Source organism: Centrocercus urophasianus, unplaced genomic scaffold, assembly GCF_019232065.1.
Source record: "Centrocercus urophasianus isolate 14NV4802_14NV808 unplaced genomic scaffold, USGS_Curo_1.0 seq_12, whole genome shotgun sequence".
In the NCBI taxonomy this organism is placed as follows: Eukaryota; Metazoa; Chordata; class Aves; order Galliformes; family Phasianidae; genus Centrocercus; species Centrocercus urophasianus.
In genome coordinates, this window is record NW_024884364.1 from 15,687,364 (window position 1) to 15,703,537 (window position 16,174).

Sequence of the window (16,174 nt, forward strand, 5' to 3'; positions counted from 1 at the left end):
AGAGGCTGGAATTGTAGGGGAGACACATTTATCTGAACCTCGACAATAAGGCACTTTGAACCACCTTCAGCGAGAAATTGCTTTGCAAGGTGCAGCTAATGCAGAATTTAGGAGCAAGCCACAAGCAAGTGAAAGTTTTCTTTACCTCCATGTCCTGCTAGAGAGAGGTGTCCTCAGGGCAATCTTCCTTCCCCACCCCTTTTTCTCTTATCTGTGGGAAAACTTCAGCAGAGCCAGAGCAAAATCACGCTGCTGTGGAGGCTATGTAATATCCACACTTCTGCTCAGCTTGAAAACTGACAGAGCCCAGTGAGTGGCCCTGCACTACGAACAAGGAAGAAGGGCGGGTGGGTGAGAGGAAGGGAGGGAGGGGAGACGAGAGGAGAGGAGGGGAGGCAAGGCAATCAGAGTTTAAATTTAGACACAAATCTAAACAGATACTGTCCTTCCCAGAGTGCTGTACTCATGAGACAACAAGCAGCAAACTCTGCTGCTGTGCCCAAACTTGGGGACACCATGTGTGCATTTTCTCCCTCACTTTCTATCTCCCCTTCGTATTTCTATCACCCCTTTTATTTATTTATTTGTTTGTTTCTCCTCCCAGTTATGCCTCTGTTTTTCTCTTTTGCTGGCAGTTGCTCCCCAACATCTGCCTCAGTCTCTCCCCTGTTCTCTCTTATCTTTCCAAGTCCGCAGGGTCTCCTCATCGTATTTGAGTCAGATATTTTCTTTAACACTGTCCCTTTTCCTCCAATTTCAGTTGCAGTGGACTTTCTTCAAAGTAGTCTGAGAGGTGGAAAAGGAGCAGAAATCAGGTGGCAATGCATTTTCACAGAAGATATGGTTTTGGTACCTTGGTCCATGGCTGGGACTCCCAGGCACAATATCAGCAATACTAACATGCTGTTGGGTGATTCCCTGAAGACAGACCACAGCTTCACTGAGAAAAGTACTGCACAAAAGCAGACACAAGCACAGTGTCCCCATGCGAGGTCTCACTGGCTAGCTCTAGTGCAGGACTTGTTCTTTCCATTCCAAATTCATTTCTCACATTACTAGGACAGAAACTGCAGGACATTTATCCCTCCTTTTGAAGGGAAGGACAGACTTGCATACTGGAAATGAGAAGCTTCTGTGGAGGTGCAAAAACTCAGATGGGAAAAACTAAGCCTCAGGAATGTTTTGCTACGGTTTCCCTTTCCATTCAGACTGCAGCGTTGTAAACTATACATCTTGTTCCTGTTTTAGCAACTGTTTGCACATGCTCCTTCTCAAGAATTTCAGTCCCCACCTCCTGAGAGCAGGGTGGTGCAGAGGAATTTGGAAACACCCCTTTTGTCTTTCAAGAGACACAATTTCACGTTATTGTGTTGGGGGCAGAAAAGGGTTAAAGCATCTTTTCTGAAGGTGATGCATACTTTCCCCTTGCAATGTTTCACACAAGCCTCTGCTGCGTATGGAGGAAAACACTCCAGAATGAATTTAAATGTGAACATCATCAAATCCCAGATTATTGGTACCAACAAATTGTCTCAATACATTGGTTTTTATGGCATACTTAACTTTTGCAGTACTGAATGCTGTAGGACTCCTGCAGTTCCTTAGAAAGTATAGGAATTAGTCAATTTAAATCATGGTCTCATTATCTCCTAAGTTCAATGTACAGTGTTGCTCAGTTCTTAGCCAAAAGAATGATGCACTTACTGCAATCTGGAGGTTAGGCAAGAGGACAAAATAATCTTCTGTTGCTGAAACACAGGATTAGTTGAATCCTCTCTAGTGTAAGCAACCAGCGGATGCTGTAACAAGAACTCAAATAAAATAAAGATTATTATTCTAAAAGGAATACAAAAATGAAATTCCTTCTTGGTTGGAAATCCTGTTCATGTCTTAGAGTTCTGCACAAGTTGGGTGGATAGGAACTGAAACGATGAGAAGCAGGTTAGGGTGGGGAGGGCAAGATACTTTTGGCCACCCATGCATTGCCTGCTGTAGCAGTAGCAGGAGAATTTCATACTCAGGGAATTCCCTATGGTCACAAACGTCACTTTCAAGATGTCTGCATGTAACAGACCACCAAAATTAGGTACCAGTTAGATACCATGGTTGCTTCATTGTGCTCAGTCCATATTTTCTTTCTGCTTTCAGAGGTTTTACTCTATGGAGGAAACCACTTGGGCCAACAGAAAAGGAAACTGCTAGACAGGGATAGTATCACTTTACCCACACTAATAACGCAAATGCAGTTACAGCTACACCCCCCACACTTCTCCACTCTACTTATTTATGCTCCAAAGTATCTTGTCATGAAGTAAATCTTTTCTGCCGGCAGAATTCCCAAATGCCATTGCTCTGAGCATGGTACATAGTACTCGGTTTATTAATGTTTATTCTTCCTTCTTGAACAAGCAAGGAGAGAAAGGCGCAAAAATATGGTGCATGTTTTTCTCCAGAAAGAAAGACAAGGAGTGTGGATTTGCTCTAGGCTTTCTTTTTTCCTGGGCTGAAAAATACTGAAAGATATGTTACAAACAAATTCACTTGCTTTAACTGCAAGAACCTTCTGAAAAATGTTATTAAGGGAGGTTGTACTGAGGAGCTGAGTGTTTTACATGACGTGTACGTGCAAACATGAATGTGGAATATTCTGGAGTGTGACCCTCTGTATCTCTGTTTACAGACTTTCTGGGATGTCTATAAGATTCATTTGTTGGTACATGCAAAAGAAATTTCTACATCTGTTCTTCTCAGGAGATAAAAAAACAACAGTCATCACAAATAACATTAAAGCAGACAGATGAACACAAATTTCACTGGGGTGAGAAAATGCTGTGCTTGTGGACCCTGGGGTTTTGCAGCTTCCCAGCTGATTCTTTTTGATACGTGTGAGGCCAAAAGAGCAAGTTCACTTCAGACCAAATGACTGGTGCTCCTGCTATATGCAATCACTCATCCTGGCGTGCCTGAAAAAGACGTAGTATAACTAATTCTGCCATGCTTAGCAATGCCATATATAATAATTGCTGACCTCCTGCTTTTTGGCAATGAATTATGGAGTAAGGACATCTCTATGATACTAAATCAATAGAAAGGACATGTGGGGACATGGCAGTTCTTTCTTCAGAGGCCACTCTGGAAGGAAAGCTTTGGAGGGCAACTGAAATTTCGACTCAGGTATTTCACACAGAATCACAGAATAGCCAGGGTTGGAAGGGACCTCAAGGATCATGAATCTCCAACCCTCCTGCCACAAGCAGGGCCACCAACCTCCCTATTTAATACTAGATCAGGCTGCCCAGGGCCCCATCCAGTCTGGCCTTGAAGTCACAAGTATTTGTGTCCCCATAGCTGGTTAGTTTGGGTGTGTCAATGTGGGCACTGAATCTGGGAAGGTGTGTTTGTGAGGGTGGTGAATTAGGTGAGGGTGGAGGGAGCTGTGGGTTTCTGCAAGATAGATTGAATCTCTGTCTTTGGTTAAAATGTTTGTTTAGAGTTTATTAGAACATGAATGTCAGTACCATTATCTGAGATTGTTTTGTTCATCTCTGTGTTCAAAGTGGGCTGGTAATACCCACACCATTCTCCAGAATTTATATAATTAAACAGCAGCTGTTACCAGTTGAGTTTTTGACTCTACTGAAACGGAGGTCTCAACCTTTCTTGATTCCTCTCAAGCAATTTAATTCTCAACTGAAAAATAAAGGGGATGGGGTGGCCACAGGAAAAAAAAAAAAAAAAAAAAAAAAAAAAAAAAAAAAAGAAAAAAAAAAAGAACTTGCATTTCAAAGAGCAATCAACTCTAAAAGCCAGCATCCTGTTTTGGGCTGGGTTCATACATCAACTCCTCTGACAAAAGCAAGCTCACAGGAAGTGAACGTGAACAGCATTTTCTATGGGAAACTCGCTTTTTGAACCCACCGTTCTACTGGCTGCATTCTGAAATATCTCCTCCTGCTAACCCTGCCCTCGCCTCTCACCATTAAACTAATGCTGCAAACGCTCAGCCTCACCCTCCTCTTCAGGGAGTTATCGGCAGGAAATGAAGTCAGTTGGAACGCTTTGTACTATCGATATTTTTTGCTCTAATTCTGCAGCTGCAGCGAGGCACATCTGAGCACACACGCACACACGCTCACGTGCGACCATGCGCTCATACACACAGACTCACGTGCCACACATTATACACCCCTGGGAGCTGAGGTTAATGGGCATGTTCCGTTACCAAAGATACTTGATTAAAATGAAGGGGCATGGATAATAAGGGACACTCACTGTTAACATCATGGTTTTGTACAAATTAGTCAAGCTCCTTAAGTTCCAGGATCTGGTCAAAAAGCCTGTCCCTAAACAGAGGCAACTTAGAAAAACATGGTGTTTTATAGGATGAATTTCACCTGCAATGCCTTGCCCACGTGGTTCTGGTCTTAGGAAGATCACATTGAAGTTCACCACCCCCACTTACACCAGGCAACCTAGCAATGGTGAGGGTGTACAGGAGGCTAGCATCACCTTTTGCAGCACTTGAATTTCTTCAGAGAGCTCTACTTTCACTGCTGATCCATTTGACTTTAGAAAACAAATTTAACAGGGTACAATATGGCATAGCTGCATCACATTCTATTAATACAGCGATGTGACAAATAGCAGCAGCAGCTATTGCTGGCCTGTTTCTAGACTGAAGGGTTCTTCACCCGTTATTAGCTCTAATGTCCTACAAGACCTGATAGAAACACAAAGTTATACTCAGAACAGGGTTGCTAACACAGGGTCTCTGGTATCTGTGCTGGATAAAACAATGTTTTTTACTACATCATTCCCAAGCCAGTCCTACTGCACATCTCAGCATCACAGAAAGCAGTGTCACACTTGCCCTCTAACCAGGTTCCTCAGCAGGCAGTCCAAGCTCTGACTCAATAGCAAGATTTTCTGGCTGAAAACAAAACAACATTTCTGCTTCTTAGCAGGTTACACACAGAGCAAGCTTGCCTTGCCACACTCTGTGTAGCAGCTGTTAAAAAGATAGAAGGACTTCTTGCTGAACGGTGGGCCAGCGCTATGTTCACTTCACCTCTCTTTTGAAATATATACAGACAAAAGGGGCAGAAACTAAATGCAATTTGGCAACTTGGAGGACAAGAACGAATAAATGCATTAGGCACAAGCACAAAATACCTTTTTGTGTTCAGTAAAATTCTGTATGGTGTGAAATTTCTTAACAGTAGCTGTACTGCACTGTCCTGCAGGGCTGGTGTTTCCTTAGGTTGATAACTAACTAACATTTTTAGAAACAATTTGCATGCTGGGACTCATGTGGCACCCAGTGCCGGCGCTTCAAAGCACTGAGTACTTCAGGTTTGCCAGAGCTGACTCAGAGGTCGATGCCTTCTGTCAAATGCAGCGGCGAGCAACTTTAATCACTCTGGCTGTCATTTGGATGCAGAGAGCTGGCCTGGCTCACAAATCAAGCACTATTCAGGACCAGACTGCATGGCCCGCAAACGTTATCTGCACAAAGAAAGGTTTCTGTTCATGGAGAGACTGCATGATCTAGACAGGAAGCCTGGCCCAGTTCCCAGCTAGGCTTCATCTGAAGAGAAAACTTGCCCAGCCCATCAAATAACCATACTATCTCAGTGAAGCTGGCTCGGGGCAAAAGCAGCTATGAAGAGGGCAGCTGGAGCATGATGAAACACTGGGCAGGGTGGAGACCTCACTGACTTTCTGGTTAAAATATACCTTCTCCAGAGACACGGCCCCCAGATATATCCTCCAACCGATGATATGTAAACTACACTAAAAGCACAGTTTTTCCACTACCTGGCCAACACCTGGAGGGAGTAAGTTGGCTCAATTATGGTAAGATTTTACTGTTTATTTGGCAGTTTTGCTGATGTAAACGAGAACATAAGTTGAAAAGGGGAACTAGTGGCTAGCAATACTTTTCTGAATTTGTTATGCAAGGGTCCTGGATGCCCCTAGACACACTGCATTACAACAGAGAGAATCCTTCTCCTTTCTGAGATCTATCTGAGGAAGTGAAAGAGGCCTGGATGTTTACTTCAGATAACATTGCTTCAGAGCAAGCAAAAGGAGTTAAAGACTGCTTTCTTCACCCTACAGATTCACCCAACAGCCATCCAAGAAGAAGTGGGCAAGTACAAGCCCCCTCCATTCAGTGCAGTATGCAAGGCAGTCTATATGATGGTGTGTATTGCCCACAGTGGAAAGTACTCAGCCTAATAAATCCTGCTCTCTGCAGCACAGAGAGCCAACACTACTCGTGTCAACAAATGCTGCTCAGGGATATACGCCGACTGGATGTAGCCCAAATCCCCCAAGAGGGTTGTAAGCAGGTGCGCTTGCCGGCCTCTGCAAGCACTATGAGCAGGGTTGGGCAGCAGCTCCCCATTGTGGCTGCTCACAGGGAGCACTGCAGGACACTGCAGGAGAGGAAAAACTTGCACGTGCAGTGGTACTGTCTGGGGAGAACCTCCAGTAATGTACACTCTTCTGCTGATGTACAGACAGCCACATTTGGCAAATACATTCTGCTAATAAATGTAAACTCTGTAGCATATAAGCTTCCACCTTTATGCATTTTCTTTTTTTGAGGGAAAAAAAAAAAAAAAACAACCGAAAAAAAAACCCCAACTCCATCATCTCTTTTATCTCCTTTCCTTTCTGTCCTTTCTCACTTTCTGACATCTCTTTTTTCCTGTACTGACTCCACCAACCACCTCCCATTTGCTCCCTATGACACTGTCCTGTTCCCCAACAAAATCACCATGCACCCATTCTCCCCGCCCCCCCCTCCCCTACCACTTGATTCTTTAGCTGCAGTGGGGAGAAGATGAACCCTTCCCTCTAGTTCTCAGAAGGCAGAACTGCTGTGAAAAAGAAAAGTGCATATATATATGTTGGTGGAAAAAGAGGAAGAAATATCTCTCCTTCAGCTTGCAAAATCTCTAAGAAAAAGAGCTTGTTGCAGTACGTGTTCCTCATCTGTAAATCCTAAACTAAACAGATTAGGAACTCTAGATCATTTTTGTCCCTCTTTTCCATACTATTTTCACTTCTGCAGAACAGTTGCAGTCTTTTTCAACAAATTTCACTCTTGCCCCTCCTCCAAATGTAGCTCATAGCCCTATCTATATAAAAGCATTCTTTCAGGCAGCCTTCTTTTCCCTCATACTAGCTTCTTTTCTTGTGTTTTCTCTTCAGCGCTTTGCCCTGAGATAGAATTTGCTCTAAATCAGAGGCACGGGTGCTGTGCTACGGCAGAGCAGGTTTCTCCCGAGCACTGCCAGGAGAGGGCAGCAGTGGAAGACTCCGTGTTTCAGCGTTTCCATTTCCCTAGAGGGATGCCACTGTCTGCTTCCTGGAAGTGAGAGGAACACTGAAGGAAAAACAGTTTTATTCTGCCTGTACACAGCTACAAGACAGTACATAAATGGACCCGCGGTTTATTTTTCTTCGAGATGAGATGGCTTACCTGAGTTCAGCCCAACGAATGACTCCTCTGGCATACAGCATCACTTCCACAGGCCTGTCAGTTCATTGGCCTGGCAGCCCACAGCCGGATCCTTTTCACGTGCCCACAGCCTCAGCTGGTGCCTGGATACACACGTGCCATATGAAGAGGTACTTGTGGACGGATGTCATGTGAGAAGCATGCATGGTGAGAAAGAAGCCTTGATTGCAGCCCTGAACATGTAACATAACACCTTCCGTTAATATGGGTAAAGCTAAAGGAAAACTCTTGGCATATCAACTTCTGGGAGATTGAAAGTCTGCCTGTGGCTTTTGGGGTTTGGCTAGAAGGGCTCTGGGATGTTGAGGTGATCCTACTGCAAACAGAACTCTTGGAGAAAAGGCTTTTGCAGTATTCATAGGAGGGCTCACCCTTTCTTTTCTGTAAGGCTGATCTTTCGCAGATTCCATCCGAGGAGAATATTCTATTCTCGGCATTGTTACCTGGATGATTTTAGCTGTAAATTCACCTTTGCATACCGCTGGATCTTGGGCTAGCAACAGACCCATTGAGCTCTGTCAGAGACTTGAATGTGGAAAAGAACCAAGAAGGCTGGCCATGGCACACTTCGTGCTTTGTTGCACTCCTGTTCTACTCCTTCATTTGCACCAGGCATGCTGCAAGGTGCAAGAATAACAGAGAATATTTCTCGAACGGGCTCGAAATCAATATCTGAAGTATAGAAACTTGTCATTTTTTGCTGCTGACCTCAGTTGATGCTCCCGCAAACCCGGTAACTGTGGCATTGAGTCAATGTCGGTTTCTCTACCACAGGCTGCCCCACTCACAGCGTAGACACACTCGATTAAGATTGAAGCGGAGCGAGGCGCCCCTCCGCATCTCGTAAATGTGATTGGCAGAAAGTTCCGGCGAGGCCTTTCATTGGCTGTCGGATCACCGTGGTCCCACCCCCCTCCCCGCTCCTCCAGACGGCGAGCCTGGGCTGTCAGAGTTGTTTACCACCTCCGGCAGCCGACGCGCTCGGCCCCGCCTCCCGTCATCTCCCATTGGCTGAGAGTCGAGCAAATTGGCTTCGATTGGCGGAGAGCAGAGTGACGCGCTCCACCTCGCGCCGGGTTGCAGTCCGTCGCCGCGTAGCTCGCGATAGACTGTGGCGTCGGTGGCTGCTGCGGTGCGCCATGGTGTTGTTGGCGCTCCTGTGCGCGGCCGCGCTGGCAGTGTCGGCCCGCGGATCCATCCCTCCGCCCGAGGAGGCGGCGCGCATGGCACGCTTCGTGTTGCACAACTGCGACTGGGGCGCGCTGGCCACGCTCTCCGCTCAGGAAGGGCTGCGCGGTCGCCCCTTCGCCAACATCTTCTCCATCAGCGACGGCGTCCCGGGGCCCGGCGGCGGCAGCGGCGTCCCCTATCTGTATCTGACAGACATGGAGATCTCCGTGCAGGACCTGGAGGTGAGCGGGCGACTGCGTGTGTCTGCGGCTCAGCTATTGCTCTGATGCGTTAAAATAGTTTGTGCGTCTCAGTGGTGCTGATAGCCTGATTTCTGTGGTATGTAAGCTGTTAGCTAGCCATTTCCTTCACTGAGTTCCTGACATAAGTTTATCGCGCAACCGTGGGGCGGTCACGTGGAGGGAGGCAGCTGATAGCGGATAGTGCTGACTAATGGTGAGTCAGCGCTCTTCGCAGTTAAGCAACTTCCTCAGAAAACTGAAAATGTGATATAACTTGTTCTCGTGAAGGTACACAGCCCTCTTATCTTACCGTCTGCTTTTCAGATCAATTCAAATGCCTCCCTAACTGTGTCTTTGGCACAGACTCCATACTGCAAGAAGCACAGATATGATCCTCAGAATCCCCTCTGCGCCCACATCATCTTCTGTGGGAGCATTGTAAAGGTAAGCTGTAGGTAAGGGAAGTTTGCGCTGGATCTGTTTGGAAACTGAAATGTCCACGATGAAAATGTCCAAGTTCATGCTTTGCTCATGTCTTATAAAAGTGTGGTCAGGCACTGGAATGGCCTGCCTAGGGAGGTGGTGGAGTCACCATCCCTAGAAGCGTTCAAGAGGCATCTGGATGAAGAGCTACAAGATATGGTTTAGTAGCTTGTGGTAGCAATGGTGATGGGAGGACAGTTGGACTAGATGATCTTGTAGGTCCTTTCCAACCTTGTGATTCTATGATTGTGATCAGTTAGGTCTAGACTGAAAACCAGACCAGACCAAGCAGAGAGCTTTCTATACTTCAGATATTGATTTCGAGCCCGTTCGAGAAATATTCTCTGTTATTCTTGCACCTTGCAGCATGCCTGGTGCAAATGAAGGAGTAGAACAGGAGTGCAACAAAGCACGAAGTGTGCCATGGCCAGCCTTCTTGGTTCTTTTCCACATTCAAGTCTCTGACAGAGCTCAATGGGTCTGTTGCTAGCCCAAGATCCAGCGGTATGCAAAGGTGAATTTACAGCTAAAATCATCCAGGTAACAATGCCGAGAATAGAATATTCTCCTCGGATGGAATCTGCGAAAGATCAGCCTTACAGAAAAGAAAGGGTGAGCCCTCCTATGAATACTGCAAAAGCCTTTTCTCCAAGAGTTCTGTTTGCAGTAGGATCACCTCAACATCCCAGAGCCCTTCTAGCCAAACCCCAAAAGCCACAGGCAGACTTTCAATCTCCCAGAAGTTGATATGCCAAGAGTTTTCCTTTAGCTTTACCCATATTAACGGAAGGTGTTATGTTACATGTTCAGGGCTGCAATCAAGGCTTCTTTCTCACCATGCATGCTTCTCACATGACATCCGTCCACAAGTACCTCTTCATATGGCACGTGTGTTGAAGCTGTGGTGCTTTGACAGCTGAAGGTTTACCACAGTTTAGCAATTTGGGTCATGTACAATTTACAAATCCAGTTTCTCTGACCTTTGTAGCAAAGTATGAGAAGCAGTTCCCTAACAGCACAGACTAAAACAGGACTGTGGCACAGCTGCTTTGATACATGCATGACTCAAACTTTATTGAAGTACATATTAATCCAAGTTGTAAAGCTACAAGCATTAGCCATAGAAAAAGTTTACTGTCTCACCTGGTGCTGTTGCTGCCGTAGAAGGAATTTAGAACTGCGTGTGTTATTTATAGTAGATCTTAATCCCATTATTAAGGGTAATTGGTGCGGATGGGGACTAATCACTGGTGTCTTTTATGTGATAGCCTGAATTTATATTTGTGTTTTCATACTTCAGATCACATTGCAATCCTTGAATTGCCTTCATGAAGTTTGTCATCAATACTGGAACTACTTTAATTCCAGTACCATTTATTCTAAATGCTTTTGTACTGTATCCAGAACTCTTGCTGATCTGACCCTTTAAACATTTGCACATCAAGTAGTCACAGGTTTTAGCTTCCTTTCTCTTGTAGATTTTGTTATTTCATGGTATGTGTGTGTGTGTGTGTGCTTGAATGCATCCAAACACTGGTTTGTGGGTATCCCTGACTGAGCAGGTGTAGAGGAGGTAAAATTACACCTAAAACATGGTCTTCTCATAACGCAGCAGGGATACTTCTCTGTTTTGTGATTTTTTTTTTTTTGCTGTTCCAAATAACATCGAAGATCATGGTGTATATTGTTGCTGCTTACTGATTTGAAGAATCATATCTAATTTGATAATTTACATATCATTACAAATCTATCATTACTAGGATCGAAAACAAAACACTTTCCAGCCTTGGTTTTAGGCTCTTATTCAGTTTTTGTTCTTCATGGAATATCAATCCCACTTAAGTATTAATGCCAAAGACACTTAATTTTTTCTCCCTGGCTTTTGTCCAGTCAGGTTGTGCACACTTTAAATCTTGAAGAACATGGAGAAAATCTGGAAAAAAAAAAAATCTGTCTCCAAAAACATCATTCCAGATTACATACTGAAAGCTAGAATTCAGACAATGCTTCAAGAAACAATTTCACATGGAGATTTCATTCTGAAAATGGATAGTTAACATACCTATTTGGTTTTCTGTTAAAAAGTAAAAGCTGATGTCTTAATTCATACCAACATCATTCTGTTGTCTTTTAATAACAAAAGCAAAGCTTTGTACCTCATTATTCTACTATTTATTCACTGTCTCTCTAGTAAGAACTTTAAGTATCTACTTAAGATACTTTAACAGATGTCTGTGAACTTGGATAATTTTCATCTCTAAAATAAAGTTTTTCTTTGTCCACAGTGTAGGGAGTGGTTTTATCCAGTTGTCTTTAGACAGATCAGTGTCAGGGTGGATAGAGTGTTTACATCAGAGCGGGATCAATACTTTTTTTCAAATCTGTCAGCCTGCATACTCCTCTAGAGAACAGTAGAAAGACTTCATCTAATGTCAATGAAGTACTTTCTTGCTCTTGCTTACTTTAAAACACCCTTCTGATTTAGTATTGAAAGCAACTCCCTTGGAGTATTTGCCTGTCTCATGTACACCATCCTGAAGGTAAGTAGATTCTGCCACAGTAATGAGCACCTTGGGGCAAAATATGGCTAAATGAAGAAGAGCACTCTATAGTCAGAAGTGTGTTTTAGATAATATTTGTCTTCCTTGTCTCTGTCTTGATATTTTGCTGGCTGTTGTTCAGGTGAATGATTCAGAAGCAGCCTTAGCGAAAAAGGCGTTATTCACTCGGCACCCTGAGATGGAAGGTTGGCCTAAGGATCATAACTGGTTCTTTGCCAAATTCAACATCACCAATATTTGGGTTCTGGACTACTTCGGTGGACTGAAAATTGTGACACCAGAAGAATATTTCAATGTCAAGCCTTTGTAAGTACTTAAGTTTGCACTATATTTGGAAGCTGTAACGTTTCTTATTAACAATGTGTATTACTCATCTCTGCTTTTTTAATATACATTTTTCTTATTTCCATAAATAGTCTACTGGATGCAGTATCTCAAATTGTAAGATATGTTTGATTGGGGACCCACCTACCTAAGGAAAACAAGCATAGTATCTATAATTAACTCTCTATGGATAACTGCACTTCAGCTTAAAAGAGGTTTCTTGGGATAACTCTTGCAGAGTAAGCACAGTCACTATCCTCTATTTGGGATAATTGCAAGGCAAGTTAGGTTTTGGTCTAATAGTTAAACATAGACTGTTAAGCATTTGTGAAGCTCTATCAACAGGATTGTAGCAATAACTCATTGGTTTTGAATTTTTTGTCATGATACTGAAGTATAATATATTAATAATTAATAAATACAAAAAATATATACTATATATGTTGTCAGATACATTTTAGCACAGTCAACAAACACACATACTATTTCACTTTTGTTCCTGTAGGCAGAAGAAGATCCTTGGTGATGCTGACAGTACAAATGGATTACTTTGGATGACTGCTCCATGAAAGATTTTCTATGTGTAGTAGAGCTAAGTTAATGCAAAAAATTCTTACACCTTGCATTGTTAATAAGCTGGTGTAATCCTTCTGAAGCACTTGTAAATTCACACTAATAGATTGAATCATGCCATGCTCAAAATCCTTTGTGCATAAGCCATAACTAAATGTTGTTCAGTGGACACAAACCTGGAGTGTTATTTCTCTTAATAGTCCATAATGCTGTGTTTACCAGAAAGTAAAGGATTAGTCTGGTTCTAAACTTTCAGTGCCTTAGTTAAATCATTTCTGTTTGTAGGCACTCTCCAATTCTTTTTAAAACCACTTCACTTGGCAGTGGTATTAAAAATACCACTTTATCTGACACAGCACTACAGGTGGCTCAGCTGACTGTAGACTGGAAAGCCTTGCTTATACTGCAACGACAGATGATATATTGAGTTCCAAATTTTTCTTTCAACACCTGTACACTCACAATTTGAGCTGTTTTTCTGTTAACCATGTTTTTCTGCTAACCCTGATTGGATTTATGGAAATTGTATGTGTACTTCAGGCTCATGGTGAGTTCTTGGTAAGTCTTTGTCTAGTAGTGGTTATATGCCATGATTCTTTTAAAAAAGTAATAGTAGTAGTGAAAGTACCTGGCTGTGGTACATGAAGAATAGTGGCTTGTAAATCCAATGAGACTGATACAAAAAGAAGATGTTTACTGACTTGAATTTTGAAATCTTTGGCTTTGCACTCTGATCAAACGACAATGTAGCAGCTTTTACTACTTTCAGTAGTAGAATTTGGTAGATGTTTTTGTTTTGGAAGCCTAATACAGCAATTTTAAGTCTGTAATCTGAGAGTGAGAAAGAAGCTAATACAGTACGCAACAGATGATTTGTCAACTGTAGAGAATGAAAAGTAATGAAAAGTGTTGAAAGTTTAATTCTGTTTCATAAAATAAGCCCTACACAAAAAAAAGTAGAACATCTTTTTATATGCTGTCACATCTCCCACGTGCGTAGCTCACAAATATTCAAAAGTGATTACGAACAATTAATTTATTTTACCCCAAGCCAATATTACCTGCTCGACATAGTGAAGAATGTGAAAATGCAGAATCCTTAGAGGTAGATCCATATAGTAGAATAGTGAAATTGATCACTTCCAATTATCTCTATATAGTTATTGCATCATTATACTACTGCTCATCTTGTATGGGAAAGATTTATGGAAGCACTTTTGAAGTAAGTTATAAAGTTTTCCTTCTACGTGAAGGGGAAAAAAGTGTGCATTTTACTGTATTAAACACATTGTGTGCTACTGTGTGGGATAATAAAAAAAACCCTGAAGATGTGGAAACAATTTATGATGATTAGATAACATTAAAATTAAATATGATAGTGGAAATATTTTTATATAAAACATAACAATTGTGAAAATTCAAATTATTTTATGGTATACTGATCCTTTCGATGGGGACACATGAATGTATTACCTATCACTCCATAACTTCTGTTGTATGAGACTGGTAATGCTGGGCTTTTGATAAAATTAAAATATTTTTATGAAAAATGTTCTTGGTTTTATTTATTGCACATTTGAAATTATTTATCTCCCTTACACTTTCATATGAGCACACTTATTTCAGGGTTCTTGTTTTGTTGTCACTCAGGAGTCATTTATCCTTGCTGAAGTATACATGGTGAAACCATTCTATTTCCTTTTTGGTTGAAATAAGCATCTTTGTGTTTCACTTTCTTTTTTGCAATACTGTGAAATAAATCATAAAAGAATAACACTGGAGCTGTCTTTGGCTGAGGCTTCTACTTTCATAAATGACTGCAGCAGTTACCTTTTGTACCAATACTTTCTTACTCTTATATGTTCTGCAAATGTTGTGCAAATATTAATAGGTCTCCTCAATATACACATAAATATATGTGTTTGAACAAGGCATGGTATGTACTTTAGTGTTGTTCTAAACCTAAGGTGGTGTTTTCAAGTGAGGATTCTCACTGTTATTTTAGCTGTTAATAAAATGTGGATGTCTAATAGTCCAGCCTCACTATTAATAGAATCACTTCTGTACTGAATCCTTGATTAAATGGATTCAAGCATTTTTTCCCCCTTGTATTGGTTATATTTCCAGATTTGATACTCCCATTTGTATAAACTCCTCATTATTTTCTGATTTTGGATTGGAGGCTTATTTTCATAGAATGGCCTGGGTTGAAAAGAACCACAAAGATCACCTAGTTTCAACCCCCCTGCTATGTGCAGGGTCACCAACCAGCAGACCAGGCTGCCCAGAGCCACATCCAGCCTGGCCTTGAATGCCTCCAGGGATGGGGCATCCACAGCCTCCTTGGGCAGCCTGTTCCAGTGCGTCACCAGCCTACTTCCTCCTAATATCTAACCTAACCCTCCCCTGTCTCAGTTTAAAACCATTCCCCTTGTCCTATTAAGGGGGTAATTTTGGTAACAACTGGTTTGAAATAGTTCTGTGGTGCTACTGCATTTTATTAGAACAGTTTTAGATCATCCAACCTTCCTTGCATTTGAAACTTGAGAGCATCTCAGCCGTGCACTACTTCTGGAAAGTGACAAACAACAGAATGGTTGATCTAGATGTTCCAAGTTGGATTTGAGGATTAATAGGAAAAATACTGTCTGCAATTGTTATATTGATGTATCTCCTCAAACACTTAGCTAAAAAAACTTCTGTATGTAGAAGTGGAATATGATGCAGACTAGAAGTCATACTAAACATCTGTCCATTTTTCTCCCTTAGTAACAGGCAGGTAAATGTTAACGTAACACAAGATTTTACCTTAAGAAAATTATCAACTTCTTCTCCTGTTTTTCATCTTCTCCATGTGCTAATATTTGTATTAGACTCATTAAGGAATTTACTTTTGAGCGTATTTTTTTTTGTAGTATCTGGAAATAACATTGTGGCTTAGAATAGATGAGGCTGAGTGTAAGAAATTAATATAGCTGTAAATGAATTAACTTTTGATCATATGTCTCTACCATGCTTGAACTTTCCGAGCATATTCTAAATAATAATGACTTCATTCTGCATATTCAGGAAGTAAAGTATCTCTATTCATTGATGATCAATGGCACAGGATAACTTTGGGCAACTCACTAAGTCACAGGATGTTTGTTAGCCAAGAATTTAATTAGGATAATCTTAGCACACACTCTAATAATGTAGTATTGTGTTTCCTTTGTCTACTGATCTTGCATATCGATGTTATGATTGTTGTGAGGCTCTATATCATTATAGAGCAGATTAATCCCTTATTT

The 16,174-nt window shown here is 42.0% G+C and overlaps 2 protein-coding genes across 3 annotated transcripts in view; one reads left to right on the top strand and one right to left on the bottom strand.

Moving 5' to 3' along the window:
- RCSD1 (RCSD domain containing 1) overlaps positions 1-338 on the bottom strand; it is a 34,757-nt gene extending 34,419 nt beyond the window's left edge. Inside the window, exon 1 of one of the 2 annotated variants that reach the window (XM_042809776.1) lies at positions 146-338. In XM_042809776.1, coding sequence (XP_042665710.1) covers positions 146-151 — 6 coding nt within the window. In that variant the 5' untranslated portion in view covers positions 152-338. The remainder of the gene's footprint in view (positions 1-145) is intronic. The other variant, XM_042809775.1, reaches the window with a different exon arrangement.
- Positions 339-8,655: 8,317 nt separating this feature from the next.
- On the top strand, positions 8,656-14,434 carry CREG1 (cellular repressor of E1A stimulated genes 1). Its single transcript, XM_042809777.1, has 4 exons — positions 8,656-8,943; positions 9,268-9,387; positions 12,109-12,293; positions 12,817-14,434. Exons 1-4 carry the CDS (start codon positions 8,671-8,673, stop codon positions 12,878-12,880), a joined length of 642 nt encoding a protein of 213 aa, XP_042665711.1. The 5' UTR covers positions 8,656-8,670; the 3' UTR covers positions 12,881-14,434.
- The last annotated feature ends 1,740 nt before the right edge of the window (positions 14,435-16,174 follow it).